The sequence below is a fragment of the Python bivittatus genome, unplaced genomic scaffold (assembly GCF_059951505.1).
Source record: "Python bivittatus isolate LINGU-HERP-01145 unplaced genomic scaffold, Pbiv_v1 ctg000020_np1212, whole genome shotgun sequence".
Classification (NCBI taxonomy): domain Eukaryota; kingdom Metazoa; phylum Chordata; class Lepidosauria; order Squamata; family Pythonidae; genus Python; species Python bivittatus.
The window spans coordinates 69,178,903-69,203,441 of record NW_028277030.1 but is presented as its reverse complement, the minus strand read 5'-3'; the positions used below and the strand labels follow the sequence as shown (position 1 = coordinate 69,203,441).

At 37.8% G+C, this 24,539-nt stretch overlaps 1 protein-coding gene and 1 long non-coding RNA gene across 4 annotated transcripts in view; one reads left to right on the top strand and one right to left on the bottom strand.

Annotated features, from left to right (window-relative positions):
- The window catches only part of LOC148217082 (uncharacterized), a 36,352-nt gene extending 19,190 nt beyond the window's left edge, over positions 1–17,162 (top strand). Inside the window, exons 4-5 of one of the 2 annotated variants that reach the window (XR_015796134.1) lie at positions 14,418–14,580; positions 17,038–17,157. This is a non-coding gene — a long non-coding RNA (uncharacterized LOC148217082). Of the gene's footprint in view, positions 1–14,417; positions 14,581–17,037 lie in introns of both variants that reach the window. The other variant, XR_015796135.1, reaches the window with a different exon arrangement.
- The window catches only part of ENPP3 (ectonucleotide pyrophosphatase/phosphodiesterase 3), a 54,544-nt gene that overhangs the window by 5,082 nt on the left and 24,923 nt on the right, over positions 1–24,539 (bottom strand). For both annotated transcript variants that reach the window (XM_088140842.1, XM_088140849.1), the window contains exons 8-22: positions 24,103–24,222; positions 23,118–23,227; positions 21,636–21,701; positions 20,942–21,014; positions 19,355–19,463; positions 19,125–19,253; positions 17,445–17,476; positions 16,058–16,185; positions 11,824–11,890; positions 10,934–11,021; positions 8,760–8,929; positions 8,598–8,649; positions 4,802–4,956; positions 2,213–2,351; positions 760–837 (exon numbers count right to left, since the gene is read on the bottom strand). In XM_088140842.1, the coding sequence (XP_087996968.1) occupies positions 760–837; positions 2,213–2,351; positions 4,802–4,956; positions 8,598–8,649; positions 8,760–8,929; positions 10,934–11,021; positions 11,824–11,890; positions 16,058–16,185; positions 17,445–17,476; positions 19,125–19,253; positions 19,355–19,463; positions 20,942–21,014; positions 21,636–21,701; positions 23,118–23,227; positions 24,103–24,222 (1,516 nt within the window). The remainder of the gene's footprint in view (positions 1–759; positions 838–2,212; positions 2,352–4,801; positions 4,957–8,597; positions 8,650–8,759; positions 8,930–10,933; positions 11,022–11,823; positions 11,891–16,057; positions 16,186–17,444; positions 17,477–19,124; positions 19,254–19,354; positions 19,464–20,941; positions 21,015–21,635; positions 21,702–23,117; positions 23,228–24,102; positions 24,223–24,539) is intronic.

Below are 24,539 nucleotides of genomic sequence, written 5' to 3'. Positions count from 1 at the left end.
CAAAACTTACACTCTCATTTTTAAGCCATAAAACAAAAGTTGAGTATTGGATCTGATCACAGGCCTAGTCTTTAGCTTTTGTGAATCTGGCTGAAATTGGACCTCCCATTTATATCTGGAATGGAGATGCTGCAACAAAGCCACCTTCGGCTCCTTGCTTCCATGGCTCTTCGCAGCATCTGCTACCTGAGGCAGCTCTCAGCCTGCTCAGTGGTAGGGCTCAATTGGCCTCACTATTTCCCTGGCGCAAAAGGTATTAGCAAAGTATATTGATGTGCACTTTCTTAAAGGAGATTCCACAAAAATCACTGACAATGGCTGCCTTGTTCTCTTTAAGTCAGAGAAACGTTAATGGTAAAATACTCGTTTTTTATTGGAGAATGTGCCTGATGAATGTTTGTATACGTTTCTGGGTTGTTGGATAGTTTGTCATCTTGTTCTCTGCTTTTACTTGTTCTTTATTTATGTTTTCTTCTTCTTCGTCTTCTTCAAATTGTATTTTATTATGCCTGTTATGTTGTAAACTGCCTAGATTCATTCTGGAGTCTAAACTGAAATAACAATAACAACAAAAAAATAACAACAAAAATAACAAATTCAATATTGTTCCACCAAGGGACATGGAACATGTGTTCTCTTACAAAAAAAACAAAAAGAAGATTAAGTCAAGGGAGCTATTGGAGATGAGAAACATGGTATGAAAAAGCATTAATTCTTTGTTAAATAATGCAGTATCATGCCAAAATTATCAGAACTTACTTTTAAATTCTTTGTACATAGGAACAATGTTGCTAGTAACTAGAGCATCATACTGCTCAAGGATAGATGAGCTGAAGTCTGTGGGGGGAAAGTATGGATTAATACAATACAATACAATACAATACAATACAATACAATACAATACAAATACTTTAATGACCAAGTATAAAATATACACAAGGAATTTGTCTTCGGTGACGAACAGCAAGATGGTCATGACATGAATAGTGAAAAAGAAATCAAAAGCACACATTCTTTTTAGCTGAATACTATTTCAATTATAATGCTGAAGATTTTACTTATGTAATATTTAAATGCATCCTGCACCCCACTCAACAAGAAGTCAAATACAACACGATATAATGATGCCAACCTGCAACAAACATTGCAGAGTGGAGGTTTCAGAGTTCCAGCTTTTCCATAGTACATTTTGTAAGATATTCTGTTCTCAGCTATTTTCTTTCTTTCAAATTCATCTACTTGCTCTAGTTTTTAGCCTTTTATGTATAATGTGCATTATGCACTCTACTTTCCTTCTTAAACACAACTGTATTGATCTTCAAAACATTAATTTTCAATTCGTATTCCTCATTGCATCATAGAACCTATCCAAAATTTGCTACAAATAATTTAGGCTCTCAGCTGACAACATGGCATCAAATGCACACAAATATGGGCACACATTTATATTCCCAACAAACACACCTCTAACATCATCACAAACATGAAAAATAATTTCATCCATCAGTAAACAACTGAGGGGCCATCAGACACCCTTGTGTTGCTCCCTGCTCAATCTTGAACCATTTGCTAAGCATTTCATTCATTCATTCATTCATTGAATTTATATGGCCACCCATATGTTTTATTGCTATCATGTACCCTCTTAGGAATGTAAGCAACCACATTTCAACTCGATATACATGCAAACATTCTGTAATTCAAATCTGTTCAGTACACTGAAATCAAGAAATGAAGAACATGAGCATAAGACTATGAAGTTTAGAATCTTAAGTTCCTAACTGCCTCATTGCTAAGAATAGGGCAAGGGGAATTGAAAAGATAAGACCTGACCCTCCTAATACTTCCATATGTTCTTCTTCTTGCTGCTATTTATATTTCTAGTTTATTTTATAAGGCAGTCTTTCTTGCAGCACCTTCCGGTCTTACTCACTTTAAATGCAAATCTGTGGAACAAAAATATTTAGAAATGCGACTCACAAGACCCTGCGGTCTGGCCCTACAAAATGCAATGGTTATATTATATAGCCCTTCTTCTTACAGGCAAGAAACACCACTGAAATGTTTTCTTCTGTACTTGTCTTTCTCCCCCCCTCCCTCCGAATGCCACGCTTATCCTGGGGTTTAGTGCTATGTATATGTTTAAACACTCAGCCACATCCAGCTGATTAAAACATTATGCTCTTTCTATATAAAGAACAGTACTACTGACTGGGAGGGTAGAGGAAGCCGTGGGTGATACTCATGTCTGGCTGGTAGAAGGAGCAGTTTTGGCTCTGAGCTGCAGGGATTCGAACATCAAGCCGCAGACAGTCTGGAGCAGTGGGAGGAACAGAAGGTGCATTAACCAGCTGGAAGAGAAGAGGGTAAAAGAGAGCATTACACCCACAGCCGTGGCTAACCTTAGGTTTTGAGACTTCCTAGCCTGGCTTCCCTTGATTTTTTCTTTTCCTATTTTTATAATGAAGCATGGCAGTGCTGAAAATAGAAATGGACTTCCTGCCCCTCACTCTCATATGTATCCAGTCAGTTTATCCCTTATTCTTTAGCATTCCATAATACACAGGTGGAAGGGAGGGGGGGAGAAAAACCTCACAGCTTTGTTCTGACCCCATGACAAAACTGAGGAAACAGGCCCAAAGGGGTTGCGTTTGAGATCACTAATATCTTAGCCAAGCCATAATCCCTTGGTTTTCTTTAAAGCAAAGCTTGTCTGACTGTAATAGACAAAAATCAAGTTGTGACTCATCAGAGACAGAATACTCATATTCGGAACAGATACATGCATTATAACCCTGATGATGAATCATGATATATATGCATAAGAAGGTGGACAGAGAGAGTGCACCAAAGGAAGAGGTCCATCTTGGAGTGGGAGAAAGTTGATGACGCAGCTAGTGCTGTACTACTAAATGTGTGCAATGGTCACGTCACTGGCTTCTGCTGGGCTGTATTAGCCACTCATCCAAAGGCAACCATTGATCTCTGCCTGCAAGAGCACCACCATATACAACTATATTCATGAAGAGCAGCTACACTGAAATAGCTCACTGCATTCTCATCCATGCCAACGTAGCCATGGCAGTGTCTCATTTCTCGTATTTTGCTCCGTAGGCTGGGACTCTACAATGCGCTTGGCTCATGCATAAACTTACCATGTTGCTTAAACCTAACCAGTGCAGTTTGTAATGACTTATGGTTTGGTGTGTTGTATAAACCAAGCAAATGATGGTTTATCAAAAGTCAGGTTAGGCAATTCATAGCATAGCATGTTATGTGCAAATAGCCATTGTCATTGTTATCATTCAATACATTTTAATATTCTTACTGGTCAGTGTTGCATCAGAACACATAAATATCAGTTTGTCTATTCAGTTTTATTTCTGCATTTTGTCCTGGTATCACTTTATTTTTTTAAGGCACTGTAAAACAATTGTACCTATCATGAAATACATGTTTATATGTGAATAAATGTTGTATTTGTTTATGTCAGTGTTTTTCCACTCTGTGATATACTGGAGACTATAGCTATCTTGGCACTCTTTGCTGTGGAAGGGGGGGCCTCAAGCTGAAGCTTTGAAAATGAGTAGGAGGCAGAAAAAAAAAATACAGTTTAGATTGGTCAAAGGCTCAGTAAATGTAGACTGCAGTTAGAAGGCCCAGAAAGAACACAATTGGACAGTTCAAGAGAAAATAAGTTTGACAGGTATGACCTGAGGGAAATTGGCAAAGAGAAATTGATTTTTGGCTAAAAGGAACAGAATTCAAAGCTGGGAGTTTCCTGTCTGAAAGAAGAGTGCTGGAAAAAGACCTACAGGTTTGATCCTCTGTAGTTGAGAAGATGACAGGACTGTGTCATATAATCTCTGTGTAATTGAATTTAAATATAGCGTATTTCAAAGCATGGAGAATCAATTGAAATAACACCAATATAATACTTTTTCAGGTGTGCTCCGTATTCAGCATTTGAAACTGAAACGTAACTGAAACATTCACATAAAGAAACATAATTTATTAGTACCACTAGAGTAAAAATAGATTTAATGGGGAAAAAAGCCTTTTTTCAAACATTTTGTAACTATGGATTGATGAATCTATTCTGAGGCAAATTGCTGTGATAGAGAAACAGCGTGTTTTGACTGCCAAAAGCATTGCAACCATCAGTAGACAGTAAGGAAGATGTTATTGTAAAGGTCATAAAAACCTCTCCATCTTTGGCTGTATCGCAGGCTTCCACCACTTTGACCTCCTCCCTTCTGAACATAACGATCAGTCATTTCTGGCATCCCACTCTGAGACTGAGAAATCTAGGGTTTGGTTTCTGAACTGTCTGTAATTCAGTATATAACTAGACAAGAAGGCTACTTATAAACATGATGCTGTCTGTTGAGATTTTTTTCCAGAAATAAATTTGCCCATGTTCTGCAGCAATATGAAGAATGCCCTGTACTTGATGTTGTTTATGGACCTCCATCTCCAGCTCTGCATCTACCCCTCTTCAGATCCTCTTTGCCATACCCCTTTCTCTGCATAGACTGCACAAACATTTTGTAACTATGGATTGATGAATCTATTCTGAGGCAAATTGCTGTGGGATGATAGAGAAACAGCGTGTTTTGACTGCCAAAAGCATTGCAACCATCAGTAGACAGTAAGGAAGATGTTATTGTAAAGGTCATAAAAACCTCTCCATCTTTGGCTGTATCGCAGGCTTCCACCACTTTGACCTCCTCCCTTCTCTCATTTTATTACAAAATTACTGTCATTTTATTACAAAAAGTAAATAAATCTGAAAACTTACTGATTTGCTGACAGTATATGAACTCCATAGTGGCATCCAGATGTCTTGACTATATGCACTCACATATTTAGTTTGGTGAAGGAGGCAATACTTGCTGTGCTTCTGTAGAACCTGGGGTCTACCGTAAGGCAAATTATGAGCTTCAGCCTCCATTTCTAGAATATAAACCATAATTATGGAGTTCCACATTAACTGAATACAATCCTTTCCACAGTTATTATGAAATATATTTGCTCATTCAAGATTTTTCCTTTCAATCTATTGGAAAGAACAAAACAATTGGAAAGTTGCCCATTTAAAACCTGGTTTTGGATTTTTCCTGGCCTATGCAATGCCAGAATGTTGGCTACTTCTAACTCAACATGTCCAGCCAAACTCTACATCTCCAATACACCATTTGAAATTGCAAGCATTTAAAGGAAAATAGTTGAAGCACCAACAACAACAAAACCTCACCAAGCTGCTATTTGATTTGGAAGCAAAGCTCCTATCAGCAGTGATGACAGAATTTAAGTGGCGGGCCGGAAGGGGAACATAGATATTGGAGTGATGAATACCTTGGTTACAGTCCTAATATATATAAAACTGCCTGCATTTATTCCTTTGATTTACTGGTAGATCATCAGAACTATACAGAGAGATATGTCCCTTATGAGTATGAAAAGCATACACATAATTTTCATGATTATGAAGTCCAGGGGAATGTCAAAAGGAAGAATGAAATAATCATATTACATTCTACTTGTTACCAGTTTTTGCAGAATAGTTCTGACGCTTAGCCATGCAGAGTTCACCAAACTGTTTGCAGAGGAAAAGGAGCTTGTAATTGTATGTGTATAGGAGAAACTATCAATCTGTGAATGTGTTTATGTGCATGCATCTGCCTGTATCTGCAGCTGTTTCCCTCTACTTCATATATTCATTTTATCCAAATACAACCCACTTTAAAAACCCCTATAGTCTCCTTGCATACAGTAGAATTTACATTAACTTAGGTCTTGCATAACCTGGGGACTGTCTATAGCAGTGTTTCTTAAAGTGTGGTCCAAGGACACCTTGGGGTCTCCCAAGACCCTCTCAGGAATCTGTGAAATCAAAATTATTTGCCAGATATTGAAGATATTTGCAAAAATTTAAAACAATGCCACTCTTATGATTGTTATTTTTATTTGTTAAAAAATATAGGGTTTTTTCATGAAAAAAAAAGTTTTATTTATGTTAACATCTAATAGGTTTAATATTGTTATTTTTACATGATTCAATAAATAAATATTCTACAAATGCATCAATCTTAATTTTTAACATGGTAAATATGTTGTTGTTGTTGTTGTTCAGTCATTAAGTTGTGGCCGACTCTTCATGACCCCATGAACCATATCGCGCCAGGCCTTCCTGTCCTATGGTAAATATATCCCATACAAACAAAAGCTCTTTTGAGATCCTCCATAATTTTTAAAAGTGGGAAGAATCCTGAGAGCAAAAAGTTCAAGGAATACTGCTCTGTCTCATGCTCTAATAAACAAAGAACTTCCGCCCAGATGGTGATGCCTCTTTTGGAAACCCACCTTAGATCTAAATACAACCCACTTTAAAAACCACTATAGTTTACATTCCTTGCGTACAGCAGAATTTACATTAACTTAGGTCTTGCATAACCTGGGGACTGTCTATAGCAGTGTTTCTCAAACTTGGCAACTTTAAGATGTATGGACCTCAGCTCTCAGAATGCCATCTAACGGGACCTAAGACATGTGGCTTCTCCATTGTAATGCCTGCCCTTTGGAACATCATGTTTCCCAAGATTTGGATGGCCCCAACCAAATCTTCTGCATCTGCAGGACTTAAAGAGTTTGCTTCTTCTTCTGAGCACTGGGTTAGGCTGCTGAATAATCCTGTGTGGAAAATGGTTTAGGATTCTGAATATGTTGTGGTTTTTGGCCTCAGCGTGTATTGTTTTATATTATGTTCTTGTGGTTTATTATCTTGTTTTGTTTTTTAATCCTAAATTAGCTACCAAGAGTCACATTTTGTGGGTTGGGGGTGCATGTAAATTGGATGGATGAGTGGATGGACGGATAAAGAAATAAATAAGCATTCCCTCCCATTTTGACCTGTACTCCTCCTCTGTGCCTATCACCTAACTGACATGTCATAGGGTGAAGCATTCTCACAACAGTTAAGAACTTTCCTGCCACAGACTTCCTCCTGCCTCACCCTGGACTGCTCCTCTGCACCCTTGATCCATTTCAACATGGGTTTAGTGTCTTTCAAAAGCTTACAGGGAAAAGACCAACTGGCAGGTAACATCTCCGCACCTGTATCCTGTTAGTCAAGCAACTTGACAGATTGTTAAATCTGCCATTCAAAGGATCCACCTATACTCACCCAGCCCCATGTTAAGAAAAGCAAGTGGTGTTTGGCTCTTCTATTGGCAAATGATGCTTGTGGGGGGCGGGGGAAGGAAGACAAGGGAATCCACCAATTGCTTTCCTTTACTAGTCCCACATTAAAACTGTTAAGGTCAGCACCATTCTCCAACCTCATTACTAAGGCAGAAGAGAGCTGGGCTACAAGGGCAGTGCATAGAATGTCAGCATGCATTTCTGCCAGCTCATGAACTGGAGGAAAGCACTTTAATGCAGCCACCTAGTGGTGCCCTTTGATGCCACTTCCTGACTGCATAATGCTCTTTCCTACAGCACCACTTACAATATTGCCATTACTGAGCTGGTAATGTCAGGATAGGGTTTCTCTCTGTCCTCAAATCCTGCTGTTCCTAACTACTTCTGTCAATGGACAGAAAGGAAAATAGCAAAGACCAGCTACTAGTTAGAATATGCACAAGATGGGCAATGATGCTCAGACTGTTGCTATTTATTTTGAAGCATATATATCTGGGGCTTCAATTCCCATTTATAGCTTATTTCTAATTGATAAAGGATAGAGGTATTTGAGATGATTCCTCCCCAATATAATTTTTGACTTAGAATTGTCAGTATGGATTCCCTGAGGAAATTGCTCTTAAAACATGAAAAGAGGCAGCCTCTACATGGTAACATTCTGGTAACATGTCTCAGTGGGCACTAAAATGGCCAAGAAGGCATAGGTTGGGGAGGACAACTTGTGGCCCACAGTCTGTACCCCACTTGTGTCCCCCAGAAGGGGGGGAGATATTTTTCTTAGAAGGGGATGGAGAGATATTTTCAGTCCCCATTTATTTTGCTTTGGAAAGGTTTGGAAAGGTTAATTCATCTTAAATCCCACACATTTTTAAAAACAAGTCTAGAAACGTTATTCTTATCTGTTCTGGTGACCTTTCTGGTGATGTCACAATGCCAGCAGTCGCACCATTGGAGGTACAAAAAGATGTCACTCCAGGTTGAAAATGTCACAAGTTGCTGGCATGAGGGATGATTCCTTTTTTTTTTTTTCACTTTCCACAAATGAATGGTTGCTGATGTTCTGAGGGGAATAGTGGAGTCTGTGTATATAGGAGGTGGACCTGAGCCTGAACAAAACTAACTTTGTATTCTCCTAGAATTCTGATAGGGATCAAGAATCTGCTGGAATGTTAATCTGCAGAGCTCATGATCAGTTTGTGTGTGTGTGTTTGTGTATGTTAAATTTATATACCTTTATTTCTTAAATTTATATAGTTAAATTTATGTAACACATGTATATATTTGTTAAATTTATATATCTGAATAAAATCTCTTCTAAGAAAACTGAATCCCAAATGAGTGCTGGAACCCTTGAAACTTTTCAGTAATTAGGAGTAGAGCTGTAGTAGACTTACTTGCTTGATTGTTGAGGTTTAACTTTTCATTCACTGCTTCTAAATCTGTTATCTGCAAATACACAAATTTGTCAAAATTCAAAAGAAAGATCAAGCTTAAATAGGCAGCTCTGATTAAAAACACACTGGACCAAAAGCACACATGTCTTGCTGAGAACTTACTGAGCTGCATGTACACCCTGAAACATCTGGACTAGGCAAGGAGCCAAAAGGGCACAAAAGAGGAGAAGACTGTTCTTCTGCTGGGGATGGATTGTAGAAAGGAGTTTTGAGGAGGTGATTCAAGCTTCCATGTGTTCCATTGTTTGGAGCAGGTTTAATTTTCAGGAGATCTGTGATAGAAAAAAATACAGTTTTTCTACTGTGCATCAAAGACTTTCTTCAAGCAGATGCTTGAATGTCCTTCAAGGTTCTGATATTTGAGGTTTGAACTGGGAAAGAAGAATTACATAAAGAAGCATGAGCTCTGGAATCTCAAATGGAGAAATGCCACATGGTCTTTTGGACTGTGCTGCTCACAACAATGTTGGACTTGTATTGGCTGTATTTCAAAATTGTTACAGTTGTCACAAACTGAACTAAGCAAGTTGCAGGGCTTCTTCAGGGCTTTCTTAATGATTTGCAAGGTGCCAGGACTCAGTACAACTTCATGTATTACAGTGCTGGTGTAATGGCCCAGTCTTAGGATATATCTCAGCAATTTCAACATTGACATGGCTGAAGAAATTTCACAATGATGTTTGTGAGGATCAAAGACAAACATATGCAAAGGACCAATTCAGAGTGAATGTATTCTTTACAACACCAGACAGAGCAATCTTTTAGTTAAAAAGCAGATTTGCAGGCCTGTATGAAGTAGTTTCTACATTTTATGCCCCATAGCCCCCAACCCTGATGTCAGCAATGGATGAGTTGGATGGAGCTGGAGAACCTCTGGTCAATAGATATGATAGTGACTCATCAGACACATTTCCTCAGCAATTGCTCTTATTCTGATTGTTAGTAAAATCTGATATTGCTAAAAAAATCAACAGAAAGGAAGTTATAGAACTTTTTATGATGGAAAACCTGCCATTGTAAAGTTTTACTGCAAAACTACTTTTGGAAGGGAGGAGGCATGCCCAGGATAGTTGCAGTTACAAAAAGACCATTCTCTAAACAAACGCTGTAAAGATGTACCTAAGAACAATATTCCCAAGAGTGCTTAAGTGGCCTATCTGTGCTCTCAACTGAGAATGGAGCATGCCCAACAGCTAGATATTCCATTTGCAGATGAAAATCTTTTGAGTGACCCTTTACTATCCCACTCCCGTCCCCTGCCCACACATGGTCAAAGTTTATGTTGATGTGCTCCAGTGGGTCACGGGGTGCACTGGCTCTGGGCGACTGCTGCTTTTTTTTTTTTTTCTATTTTAAAAAAATTGATTTGACTTAATGCCTGGATGTGTTATGACTACTGCACTCCAGATATGCTCTGGTCTCATGCTACATAATCTGAGGTGAGGGAGCCATCTTGTTTTCTTTACTAGAGGCCATTCTACTTTGGGTACTCCACTTCCAGGGACTGAACCCTTTGCATGTAAAGTAGGCATATTGTTATGTTCCATGTATCCAATGTCAGTTTCTTCAGAAAAAGAGAACTGATGTGGAGGACTGGTTCAGACAAAGAAAAGGCAGCAGTACAGCACGCATGTAATAAGTTTGCTTACAGGGGAAGAACAAAAAACACACAACAGCTTTGACAATAACACTTCAAGGCATGTCTTGAAATGGGCTGCTTATGCATAAGGTAAGGAAATGTTTTCCTACCCAAGGTTGACTCCCTAAACCTGAGAGATACATCCCATCTAGAACTTTTTATATTAAAAATGTGATTCTTCTTAATTAGATATGAATATGAGGTAAACAGCCTTAGGTTCAAGAATGTGGTGGGATTCCATCCTGGTTTCCAAACATAGAAGGTGAATTGTGAATTATAGCTTTTGAAAAATGTATTTTGTTAATTTTCTACGATTCATCAATGTAGAATCAATGTAGAACAAAAATGTAGCCTTGCTACATTTGCAAATCATACATATATAGTTTCTCAGTTCCGCTATACCAGAAAGATGGACCGTCACTATAATTAATAAATAACTACTATTTATTAACTATGGTCCAACTGCCAAACAGTTATTGTGCTATTCCATTCTTTACATGTGTTTTGTCTCATATAATTCTTTATGTAGTGTGTTTCATGTAAAAATTCTATGTTTCTTCGTTCAGTTAATTAGGTTTCCATTTTGCTTTTAAAAAAATATCAGATGCAAATTAGTCAAGGTCTAGTTCATACTCACCACACATTAAGTTGTAAATTTCAATGTTTTCAAAAGATTTCACCTCAGTTTTTTCCTTAAAGCCTGGCCCATGTGCTACAAAGATAGCCTGGACAATAACACAAAACAGATTTACTAAATGGCTTCCAGTTTCTATTTTTGTTTTTCATAAATAAAGCCCATGTAACATTTTTTAAAAATTTAAGATATAAATACTGTTAATTTCAGATAGTTGATATGTAATTAAAAGCTTTCAGCTAGTGTAAAACCTTCAGCTAATTCCTTCTCCTTTACCAATGAGGTCACCCAGCAAAATGCACAATTTGCTTGGGGATCTACTTAGAATACCATGACCTCTATAATATAAACCTTGCAATAGCTACATTGGGTTTTAGCATAAAACTTTTGCTTGGGCATAGAGAAATGCTTGGGCTGGTTTTCTACTGAAAGTTTCAAAAGAGTTAATGGGATCACATTCAATAGAAATACTGTCTTAAGCACAGGGAAAGGAGCTTTTCAGCCTGAGGCCTAGGCATATGACAAAAACAGGCAAGGCCAGAGAACCTACTGCTGACATTTACCTCCATTATTGTCTAGATATTTTCTTAGCCCATCCCCATCAAGTATCAAAATGGCCAGCACTTTTAGGTACAACTCCACAGCAAGAGGGGGGAAGATCAAGTTCTCAAGGAATTGTGGACCTTCATGAAGAACTGTTGTAAGCCAGATATGATTCATCTCTGATTTAGTTGATCATGCTGTCACTCACACAAGCTAATTTCCCCTTAACCATTTATTTACTCCTCCGATCACTCTGATTAGCTGTTTCTGAGAATTGGGCAATCCTTTTGAGCAGAACCAATGTGACACAGAAAGAAACAGAGAGGAAAGGCAATCAACAAATCTCTTACCTCCATACTTTTGAATTCATTGTCATAGCCATGGGCACCACCTTCACAATATTTATAACTTTTACTCCTAAAAACACATATACATTGAATGAACATGTAGCAGTCAATTAGAAATACTACGTTTTCCAAATTAAAGCTATGTCCAAAGAAGGCCTGTTTTTCAATCAATGCAATGAACATGTTTTCTTCAGCAATTATTAGTCATTGTCATTGTTTCAAAGAAGCTATTACATGAAATATCTCATCTATTCAGAAATGCCCTATGAATGTGATTTATCTGGTCTCAGTAAATCAAATTCTCTCCATAGCACTGTGGTATCATACATTTACTACATAATTCCTGATTGGCTAGAATCCTTTCAAGCAAAAGAAATAGTGTTGTTAATGTATCAGCTGATGGAGAAACAAATGGGACAATCTCTCTAGAATGGTTGGCTTCATATCACACTTCTTTACACTTATACCACTGTACCACACTGGCTACCCAGGCACACATATATGGGTATGTAACATATGTACCTGCCATTCCTTGAGAAAAGAATTACCCCTATACCAGTGGTGCATCCAGGAAACATGTTGGCAGATAAAGGATTGTCATGAGTCATAAAGCTCTTGACTCCCATCTCTCATCTCCAGTTAAAATAATTTAGATGTCATTAAATAATTTCTATACTTCAGAATAGATTTTTTTTTCCAAATAATTATCTTTCATTCTTTTCCTCTGTGGTACTAAAGAGACATGTCTTCATATTTTGACTAACTGCATTTCCCTGAAAATTTAGCTTACTCACTGAACTTCTACTTAAAAGGCTCTAACAGAATAATAGTGATTCACACCAAAAAGAGAGATTTATTGGAAATGTTTTATATTTACTCAGCTTCTTGGATTGTAATCTGGAAACTAGAAGAACTACCAGATGGGACTTTAGGGTTTTCCCCCCCCCTAAATTCCAGACATTGTTGATCATTTATCAACCTGTCATTTTAAGACTGAGTAGTGAACAAATAATAAACTTGGTAATTTTGTTCTTGAAAAGCTTAAAAAAAGGGGAGGGCTGGTCTTTTCTACAGTCCAAAACTGAAGTCTATGTCAGCCACTTGCCCTGATAGCTCAATGACATGGCATGACATGTACCACCACTGCCCAATTGTCTAGTGTGCATGAAGAGAGTGAGTCTTGATCACTTTCTTCCCCAGCTCAATCATAATTAGGATGGCATTAGAGAGCAATGTTTTCCTAGTGTGAATAGTAGGAGAGACGCAGGATATCTCCCCCACCCTCTTCCCTAGGATCACATATTCTTTGCAGTAATTCTGATTACTGATGGAAAATTAAACTGAACTTGTGACTGGGTGTGTGGGTGAGTGTGTTGGGTAATTTCTTGGTCCTACCCATCAGTTGCAACATGGGGCTCCTAATCTGGTCTTCCAACTCCAAAAGGTTCTCTGCCTCTCTTCTTGGAGACATTCTATAAGCAAACAATACAGGATGGCAACTTGTCTGTACCACTATATACTGTAGATGGAGGTGGAGGTGTACCTGATCTTTTAAAATCTAAAATCACTTCTGGATGTAGATGCAGGCAACGGTGCTGTCAGTACTGGCCTATGGGGCAGTATGTGAAAGAGGAGTACCAATCTCAGCAGGACTTAGAAGCAAATGAAATAATGGGCCAGACCAGCTAAGAGACTCAGTTCCTAAATCACAAATTCTAAACGCAACTCTACCACAGGGCCCAATGCAGGGGAAAAAGAGGTGTTAGATATTCAGATGGAGGCATTATATGAAAAGCCGGACTGCTCTGAAGTTGAATTTGAGAAACTGTAAGTTGATTCAACTTCAGGAAAGGAAATCTGGGACAAACTAAGACAACTATATGCTGTATAAGTTATTCAAACTTCATGATAACATTTCCTTTGGGAATGTAATTGTCAGATTGCAAGCATACCAATCTAAACCAGTTACAATCTAAACCAGTGTTTCTCAACCTTGGCAACTTTAAGATGGGTGGACTTCGACTCCCAGAATTCCCCAGCCAGCCTGGCTGGCTGGGGAGTTCTGGGAGTCGAAGTCCACCCATCTTAAAGTTGCCAAGGTTGAGAAACACTGATCTAAACCATGCAACTGAAGGGAATGCTCTAAGCAAGATAAAAGGGAGAAATGTAGTGCATCAATATTGTAATGAAAAGTTACATACAGTAATAAATAAGAATGTGGACTTTACAGAGCTAAGACTACTGCAATAGACAGATAATGAGGATAAATGTCCTTAAAAAAAAGTGAAGCCTACACAAGGATTACAAAAACAACAAAGTACAGTACAGTACAGACCAAGAAACAGACAGATTAGCCCTTCCATGTTTTGATTTGTAGAGAGAAACATCTATTCTGTTTAGGGTGGGTGACACTTATTTTTCAGGTGGTATTGAATGCCCTGTTTTAAATTTTGCTGCACTTGCAACTTGTTCTGAATGTAGTCATAACAGCCTTTTGTATATAATATAGGCTTATCAAGGTTTCAATTATTAAATGAAATAATGCAGAACATAATTTGCTTTCTCTAATTTCTTTGGGATTTTTTTTTTTCACCAAGGGTCAAATCCTTTATGGAATAGCTGGTTTTACCTTCAGCAACAATCTCCAGAAATAAATCACAGCTATAACATTAACAGGATGCCAATATAACAGCCTTTCCCAATGGTCTTGCTGGATGGGAGATGACAGGCACTATGCTCCAAAAATATGAAATATATAAGGTTGGTGTACATGGAAGAGATACTTATCTGAGATTTATCCAATAAATGCTCTTGCATTATGAAACTTCACTATTATAGCACACATGGTGATTTATATAGCAATTGCACAATCATATGATCGCATCTATTTTTTTGGATCTACTAAGCAATGAAAGGAATTTAGTGCCTCAATTCTGGGGAAATAATAGGATGTCATAACATAGTTGTTCTTAACTGGCTGGACTAGTTCATAATTACTCAGTTGGCTTATCAACAAGAAATACATGTGCATTTCCATGCAGAAAAATGGATACAAAGCACTTTCTCTACTTATTTAGGAAATTTACACTTTCATTGTAACTACTCCTACCAGTTTACAAGGAAATCAAAATAACTGAAAGAAAATAATAAAAACAATCCTGTAAAATAATAAACAAAAAAAGGAAAGTAAAATTAATTAACACAGTTTTAAAAAACTACGTTGAATGCAAAGGATGTCTCCTAGTGCCCAACTGACCAAAGAGAGGATTTCAAGCAAGGAGAACATTCCATATGCAAACCATGAAAACTGAAGGATTGTTAGGGGTACAGTCTTACAGATGTTGCCCATTTTCAACTTTCAGCATCTCTCACCATTCGCCTTTTTGGTTGGGGCTACTGAAAATTGTTTTCCATCTCTGGTTTATCTAATTTCCACTTGCCTATTCCCCCAGAAATGGCCAGCAGAGTGCAAAGTTCAAGTGCTTGAGACTGTAACCCCACCTGCATTCCTTCTTCCTATAGTAACAGCAAGCTGGAGGAAAACCAAAGTGTTTGTTTATATTTTAATTATTATTCTGATCCTAAACTTTATTATTAACAAAGACAAGGCCCTGGTGGGACTACAGTCTCAAGGACTTTGTAGCATACAGCAGAAGAATGGGATCAGGGAGTCACTGGGGAAAAATCTGTCACATCTATATTCTGTCCCTTCCCACCAGAGGAGCCAGCCTTGCCATTATTCTCTAACTCAGAGGATAAACCTTGTGCAAGTCAGCCTTACAGAAATCTGACTCTGTAAAATTAGGTAAGGTACCTCTAATAATTCAAATCCAGAGAGTACTTCCAGACAAGGTGGACCTTATAATAATACAGGTTATGACTTACAAATAAAGCTTCAGGTGGCTTTAGAACATTTCTAAAACAAGATCATTCTGTTATCCTAACAGAGAAGAAGTACAATCACTTGCAGAGAGTGTCACTCTCTTCATTTGTCTTGACCTTGTCTATCCTTATCTGTCATGCTTGAGTTTCCATGCAAGCTTCAGACAGTCACCGAAGATAGCACATTGACCCTCAGAGCATTTGGAATCAAGTAGATAATAAGATGATTTTATATATAAATGCACAAATTAAAAATAACACATCATTGCCTTTCTACAGTATATCTAAAACTGGTCCATTTTATCATTTAATAAAAAGCTAAGCATTGTCTATAAGTTCGCCCTCTGTACTATACCTCACAGCCATCCACTGCCGATCAACCATAAGATTAACTTTGTCAATGCGAATATTGTTAACATAATGTAGCCTCTTTGGTAAGTCTTTGGCCAAATAAGCTGTAAAGTGCTGTTTTGGCTTTCGGCACTGAAAATGTCAAAGTGAAATGATGAGTTTTGCAGCATCAGAAAATTAAAAAATCAAAGATGAAAACAATGCTATGAATACAAATATGGATATGCTCTCCATCTTCTTTTTCCTTGCAAAAGGACCTTTTGTAAATACTTCAACAGCATCTCTATAAACAGGCATCCAGTTGATACAGGAGTGTTCTATTACTTTTTATTTTGTTTCACAATGAATCCAATATATGGCTGAAACGCTCTACAAGTCCAGCCAATTAATGTATGGTGGTGTGTGTGTGTGTGTGTGTGTATCTCACTCTCTCAAACTCAGAGCAGCAACAAGTTAAGAATGTATAAATTTCAACTTGCTTGAAAGGGTAATCACTGATCATTAAAATATTTTTCTTTCCTCTAGAAATCAGGGTAACAGTCCTTAATGGTTGCTTGTTCTAAAATAGGCTCAATTTAGCAATTTCACCTTTACATCTTTCTAGCACAGATGAAAGTTATATGAAACAATAGTAATATAACTTTTAATCATGTATTTATGATTTTAATTTGATGTAAGCCGCCCAGAGTCCCCCATTGTGGGGAGATGGTGGGGACAAGTTTACTAAATAAATTAAATAAATAAATAAAATAAGACTGGGGAAAAACTGTAATTTACTTTACGATCCATAGAATAGTTCCCCTTTAAAGTGACAGTAAGATACATTTCCATGCAAAACATTCGGCACCACTGATCAAATTAGGTTTCAGTGAAACCCTAAGTGAACAATACCTGACACAGTATCTAATGATATGAAGTTAAACATGGCAAGCTTTCTGAAAATTTGAATACATACTAAGTATTTATGTGCAATTTTTTTTTCAGATTCAGGACAAGAAACTAAAGAATATGACAGATTCAGAAGCCTGGACACCCTTTCAGTCAGTCTGCTGTAACGTCACCTTGGGCAGAAATGCTATATAATTGTATATGAAATGAACAATGGCTAATGGGCTGGATTCAGTTGCTGCAGTATCTAAATTGCTCCTAGAGGTATCCGAATAGGACTCAGCCAGAATTACAAGTCTCTTATGAAGTGATGCAACTTTCAGAATCTTTTCACTTAACCTCCCTTAGAAGGCGTGATATAAAACGGATATCTTCTGTATGTATCACCTCTCTCAAATAAAACAGTAACAATGTGCTAGAAATTACCCTTCAGTAGTGAAGCCTTCACAAAATGTTTGGACTATTATTACCGTTACTAGCAATAAGGATAAAAATGTACTCACCGTAAGATTTTTAACAATTCCTTCAGAATCAACTGTTTGGAAGAAAATAAACGTTATGCAGTATATATATAATGTATTACTCTTCTCCATTAAATTAAATAATCAGTTTTTACTCTGCATCCTTGTCTTTGTTCCTTGGTCTTTGCCACAGTTGTCAGCTCCACAAAAAGTTCACCACACCACCCCCAGAAGTCCCATTACCTGGAATTCCTGATAAACACCGTTTTGAAATGCTGCTAGTTCTGTGCTGTACATAAGATTGATTTGAACTGGGAAAGAGATGTGGATTCTCCCAGCAATGGGTTGCTGGATTTGTTACCACTATATGTATTACAGGTTTTCTGCTGTTTCTGCCAACAAAAGGTTTTGTGTGGTGATTATTATAACTATTTGTATTACTTTGGTGGTGGGTTGGCATCTATTCCAGTGAACTCCATGGCTATCCAGAGGTTACTTTTGGGTGCTGCCAACCATGAGGGTGGACTGAACTCTCTGCCAGCACTGCCATTTTCCTGCTACATTCATCAAAGATGGCACTCATTCACTATGGATTGCTTCCTCCTGCTTCATCCACCTCTCATCTGTACCCAAATCTCTCAGCTGAGCTATTTTTGGTTTAGCATTCTTTCAGAAGAGCACTATACATTCTGAGAAATTGTCTGACTGCCAACTCAGTCACCGGGTACCTCCATGCCTACAACCTGTTATTCAGGCATCTTGACAGGTGGCTAAACATGCCACTCCAAGTTTGTATCTATACTCACCAAACTCTCCCCCCGCCACATGCACAAACACACACACACTGAATAGAGGGATTGGTGACTGTTTTCCCACCAGCAGGTTACATTTGGTGGGAGGAGAAATGAAGCCAGGAAACCATCAGTCACTTCCCTTAACTTGTCCCACATTAAAACAGTAAGGTCGCCACCGCTTGCTATTCTCAGCGTGGCAGAAGAGAGCTTGGTAATGAAGGCAGCATACTTTTTTGTCATTCAAGGATTGGCTGTGCCCATAGATTTCTAAGCTTGAGCAGAAACTCGGGAGAGACAGTTCAGTCTATACAGGCACCCAGTAACACACCAAGCGCTTATTGAAACCAAGGAGAGAGCCAATACTTGTTTTCTGCTGCGCAAGAGGATAGAATTAGATGTAATGGACTTCAGTACTAGGAGGACAGATTCAGGCTGCATATTAGAGGTCTACTATTATTCTCAGCAGTTTCACAAGCGAATAATTGTCTACAAGAGTTGTGAGTTCTCCCTGACTGAATCATCAGACAAAAGCTAAAGCAACACTACAGTGGACAAGTCCTGCCTTCTGTGCATATTTGCAGGAAGGGTGGGAACAGCTTCAATAGATGAAATCTCATGGGTTGGTTAGTGCTGGTACTTCAAGAAGGTTGTATTTTTAGGTCATTAAGCCTTTTTAAAAAGCCTATCCAAAGATAAGTTTTGGCTTCCATCTGAAAACCACATTTCTATTATTTAGTAGTTTACCACCAACTTTCAGGGACTGAATTTCTGGGGGTTACAGAAATTGAAAAAAGAGATTCAAGCACCACAAACTCTCATGGGTGACAGGTGACATAGCTCTAAGCTAGGGAGAATCCCTAGAATTGAATGTTCTACAAAGCCTCTGGCTTAAATTCTATAGTTCTATGAATCTGTGGTCCAAACTTACATGTATAAAAGTCTTCTGGAACGTTTTTTGCTCGAATGCGAGGTGCTGGGCCTTCATACATATAAAAATTAACCTTATTAAAATAGTCGGTCATGTATTCCACCTGGTTACATGATATTTTATCCATGCCTAAAGAAAGGAGAGGAAAATAGTATGCAGTTGAACAAATATTGAATTTCCAAAGTTGACAAAGCTCTTTACTAAAACAGTGAAGAACAAAGCAATGTTACCATGATCAGCCAGAAGGATAAGATTGACACAATTATGCAGGTTCCTTTGCTTCAGGCCTTCCATTAACATTCCCAGGGTCCGATCTGCCAGTTGTAAAGCCTTAATTATCTATGCCAAAGGAGAAAAGGGGTAACTGGCATTTTATCCTTCATGCTGAGTCAAAGACTGCAATCAGGTCTATCACAATAGACAATACAATAAAAAAGACCAATCATTTTGGGACTGCAAGTATTATCGGTTTCTAATTTTTCATTGGATTACATTTAATAAAGTAATAAACTAATCTTATTAATGACATTCTTATGCATCATATTTATCAGAATAAAATATACATCCATTCCCCACCCCTACACAATATTTATATAGTTGTTCTATATTGTCTAGTAAAATAATCAGGAGTATATTGTTTCACAAACAACAGTTGTCCTTGATTGGTACTTCTTCATAATATGATTGTCACTATCTATAGTGTATCATTTTCTTATGAAAATGTCCCATAGTTTACAATTATTTCCTACTTTCTCATGTTACCCTTAACTCAAGATAACAGTTCCTGGATCTGATGAAGTGTACTATGGTCCATAGAATGACATAAATAAATTTTATGGTGCCTCAAGGCTTTTCATTGTTTCTTTTGCAAGAGCTTATCCCTTTGAAAGTGTTAAATTCATGATCAAGTTCATTATTATGAAGATGTTTACCATTATTGTTTTATTGTGTATTATCTTGCTGCTGTGAGCCATTAAGAGTCTTAATGATTGAAGCAGCATAAAAGCATTTGTAATGAATAAATAAACTCTGAACTACACTAAATCAGAAAAAAATCTAGCATCTGATACTCTAATCTGGACTGGAACAGAGGTGTTTAGGGCAAAGTTAATCCTTTCCTTTGGAATTCACTCTCTTCTACAAACTCCCTTGGCTTCTGTTGGTTTCATTTTGACTTTTATTTGTCTGCTTTCAGGAGCAAATAGCATTGGGAGACTATCAGCAAGAAAAGGAGCATGTAAAATAGAGTTAAATACTTTTTCTCTACAATTTACGGTCCTCATTTAAAGATTTTGTATCTCTGTGTGTGTGTTTTTCCAGGAGGAGAGAAAAACAACATTTTGACAAATCCTGGAGACATAGCCTCTTGCATTACAAACAAGAAAAATCATCTTTCAGTGATTTCACCACTATGAAAGAGATTGTGACCCAAGGATACTTATTCAAAAATAAAATTGAGATGTCTAAGGTATCACCAGATATACATATATTTTGCCTGCTTGTATCCTTAGTAATTTTCCCCTGTTGGCTGAGGAGCCGAGGGAGTGAGGTATAGTGCATCCATTCCTAGATACTCAGACTGCAAGAGGTTTCACATTACAGCAACAGGAAATACATGATCAGTGTTTAGCATGGAACGGTTCAGCTTTTGGCATATATTATTCTACCAGCGTGTTTATATCTGATAAATAAAAAGTGTTTCAGATGTGGTGTGACATGGATCATTGCTACCTTTTATATATAAATACCAACTAAAATTTAATGTAAAGCCCCTCCCCCTTAAAAAGAGAGAGAGAGAGAGAGAGAAAGAATCTTACTTCTCCACTAAGTGGCCCAAATTTATGCCCAGTTGTGTCAGGCTCCTCAATATACAATGTATAGAAATCTGGCCTGCAGATTAAAAGGAAAGACCATAATGACTCATTATTTGAAAGTAATTTCACTTCACCCAAAGATATATTATCAATTAAAATGTTGCCAAAATAGTTACTAGTTTCAGAATTATTGGTGGCTGCTACCCTCCCCTGGAACTAAAAGTTCAAAATCACATCAAGTGCCAAATTACCTAGGACAGGAAAGAATAGGAGAGGAAATTATTGAAAACAAAGGAAGATGTGGAGCAAACATCCCCCAGAACCAGAACACTGCTGTTCTCTTCTGCCAGGGTTGTTTTCTCTCATTCTGGTGCCAGTTCTGGAAATGGAAGAAAGGGCAAAAACCTAGATGACCATAAGAATACAGGAAAAGTTTCAGGTGCCCCCTTTCTGCCATCCAGTGATTAGCAGATTTTTGCAGCTCAGATCAAGTAGCCTTAGAGGAGATGTTAATAGCAAGAAGGGAAGACAGTGGCAACAATCAAGTTTGGAGATTAAACAAAAGGGGGGGGGAGGGGAGGATGATAATAAGAGAAATCATATTTCTTGTTTGGCACATATACTGTAACTAGTTGGCTTACTTAGCATCTTACAAGAACAGACACTGTCTTTTCATAAAAGCTTCCATGGCTATTACCTCTCAGATCTGGGGTGATCTAGCCATTTTAGCAGCTCTGAAACTCTTGCTTCATATGGAACTGATCTACAAGGAATAAAAATATTATTTAGAAGAAAAAATCATGGCAACAAGGAGACCTTTGTTTTGGTGGACAAGCCAACAACACGTTTTTATGCCAATAGCAAGCAAGACAATCAGCGCTTTCCAATTTTCCCATTATGAATAATGAAACATTGGTTAAATGTTCTTGTGAGAGACATATGTCATTCTGTACGTATGTTTTTATAAAGCAAAAGCCAAGCAGATAATTGCAAAGACAAAGTGGTAATCTGGTTGACTCTGAAGTGTGAACATAAAACAAATGTAAATACTGTAGAAACATTATTTAAGAGTAAATGCTGTTATAAAAGCTATGTATTCAAAAAATGTCCAAACAAAACATACCCACCCACCCCAATTCCCTGCAACAGTCAATGAGTGAAATATCCTTCTCTTGTGGATCTCCTGTCCTCTTGTTTGGGGTGGGGTGGGGTGGGGCGGGGTAGAACATAACATGAAGGAGATGAAAAGTGGTTTCAAAATGCCAAAGGAAACTTGACACTGAGTGGGCCAGACACATTTTGACTCTGTCCTCAGTGGCCTGAAATCTTAATTCCTCACCAAAATAATGCTGCTACTTAATATATCCAGTACTCCCAGTTATGCAATATTTATTCATAAAACACATAGATTGAATTATAAGCCAGTCAGTATTAAGATGGAAAGCCCATTGAATAAAGTAGAACAGAAGCTGTATTTTTCCTAGCCAACTAAAATTGACCCTTCAATTAGACAGAGTGAGACGATGTCTCAACCAGAAGGAGGCAGCAAGATTTCAGAAGAGAGATGTGGCCTCTCCCATACCCACTGAGTTACTGAATGCCCTTCAGGCCAACAGAGCATTTTTATGCTAATGCCACGATTGAAAAACATGCCAACCACCATTCTAGGCAATTATTGTACATGAAAGAAGAATGAAAAGAGTCACTATCATGTTCTTCATACCCAGCCTGGTATAATGTGTGTCCCTTTATTTCTCTATTACACAAAACTGTTTGCTTTCTTAATGCAGGCATTATTTATTAAAAAAAAAAAAAGCGGTGGGGGGTGAGGAAGGACTGTGCATATCTTTGAAGAGACACTTTGCTTCATTGACTATTTGAATGAAGCACCCATTTGAATCAACAGCAGAGATGTCCACATAATCATTACGAACTGAGTTTCATTCAAAGGTGTCATTGGTAAAGACTTACTGAATAATGATTTAGTAACTGTAAAATGAATGAAACAACAATTCAATGCCAGTTTTCTATTCCTGTAATACAGTTTTCTGCACTTCAGGCATACTATTAATTAAAAAGTATATTCCCATAAATACATCTGTAGTTGATGAGAGAACCTAGTGTGTATATGTGTGTGTGTGTGTGTGTGTGTGTGTGTGTGTATTCATCTTTAGCTTACTTGTTATATACATTGTATATAGTTGGGAAAGATCCATTTATTTTTATGTCAGATCCAGGCCAAAAATAGGTAGCCGCTTTCAAACCTTGATACATTGCTGTAAGCCAAATCTGCAAGAAGTATGCACAAAATCAGTATCTTAAAATATCCATGAGTAATAAGAAACATAGTAAAAGGCAAATTAGTACAAGGTATAATAGAGGTTTTAGTGTTGGAATTCTTGCTATGGAGATCTCTGTCATTAAAGGCTAACCCAGGTGGTTCCATTTGGATCTCAGTCTGGATGATCTCCATCTGGATCTCCATCTGTATAATCAAGACCTTTTCATATTACCTGAAGTTTGAAGGGACTAACTATGCAGTTGCTTGGAGTTCTGCTGTGATTTTATGGATTCATTAATTTAACAGAAGGTCATTTCTTCACAATTTAAACACATGATAATCCAGCCTTTCCTAATCTGGTAGTTTCCAGAGATATTAGACTCCAACTCCCATAATAGCAAGCTAGTTGGGCATAGTGAGAATTGAAGTCCAACCCTTCTGGAGGATTACGGATTGTGGAAGCCTGTGCTATTTATAGGAACAATTTGGTGCTTATCGGGGAATGCCCTAACTAGGCTGTTTTATGGCTTCAATTTTTCAGAACTGAGTTAAGGATGGCTAGTCCTTAAGAACAGTCATTGCCTAAAAATTAGCAACTGTAAAATCTCATGTCTCCAGTTCTCTATTCACTCATCAGTAGTTTTTAGTAACAAAATGTGCTTTACTGTGGGCCAGCCAAGACTGAAATCTAGAAAGCCATATTGATTTTTTATGTGGAGGGCTTTTATTGCCATTTCCCCACTAGGGATTAACAACATCTTCATTTGCCCTGAAGTTGTATATGAAGCCTGTTTGCATTACTCTTATTTCAGCACAACAATAGAATTTGCTATTGGGAAATCAAGATTATCTACACCAAGGGACAAATCTCAAGGGTACATACAGGTTGTCCATCCCACCAGGCAGGATTTGACTTGGCACTTCCAGAAAGTGAAAAGCTCTGGTCTAATTTCACATCATACATATTATTGTCAATTATGCCATGAGATTCTGGGTACAAGCCCTGAGGAAAAAAGACACATATTTAGTGCAGATGAATCAGTTGCCTAACCTTTCTTCTCCGATTTGTGCTATTGGACTGCAGTGTTACATATCAAGAGTAGGAAGACTTCAGGTTTGCAGGATTTAAATGCCTTGTAAAAGACATACACTTACACCTCCTGCAGACATTATACAAAATGATGATACTCCACTTATATTCAGATGAAGTGCAGTGTGTGTAAATGACACAGTCCTTTTGCATCATCCTCTATGTATGGAGGGCAACTGGTTATGCTGGAGAGGTTCCTCTACTCATTAAAGGTTCTCCACACAGTTAAA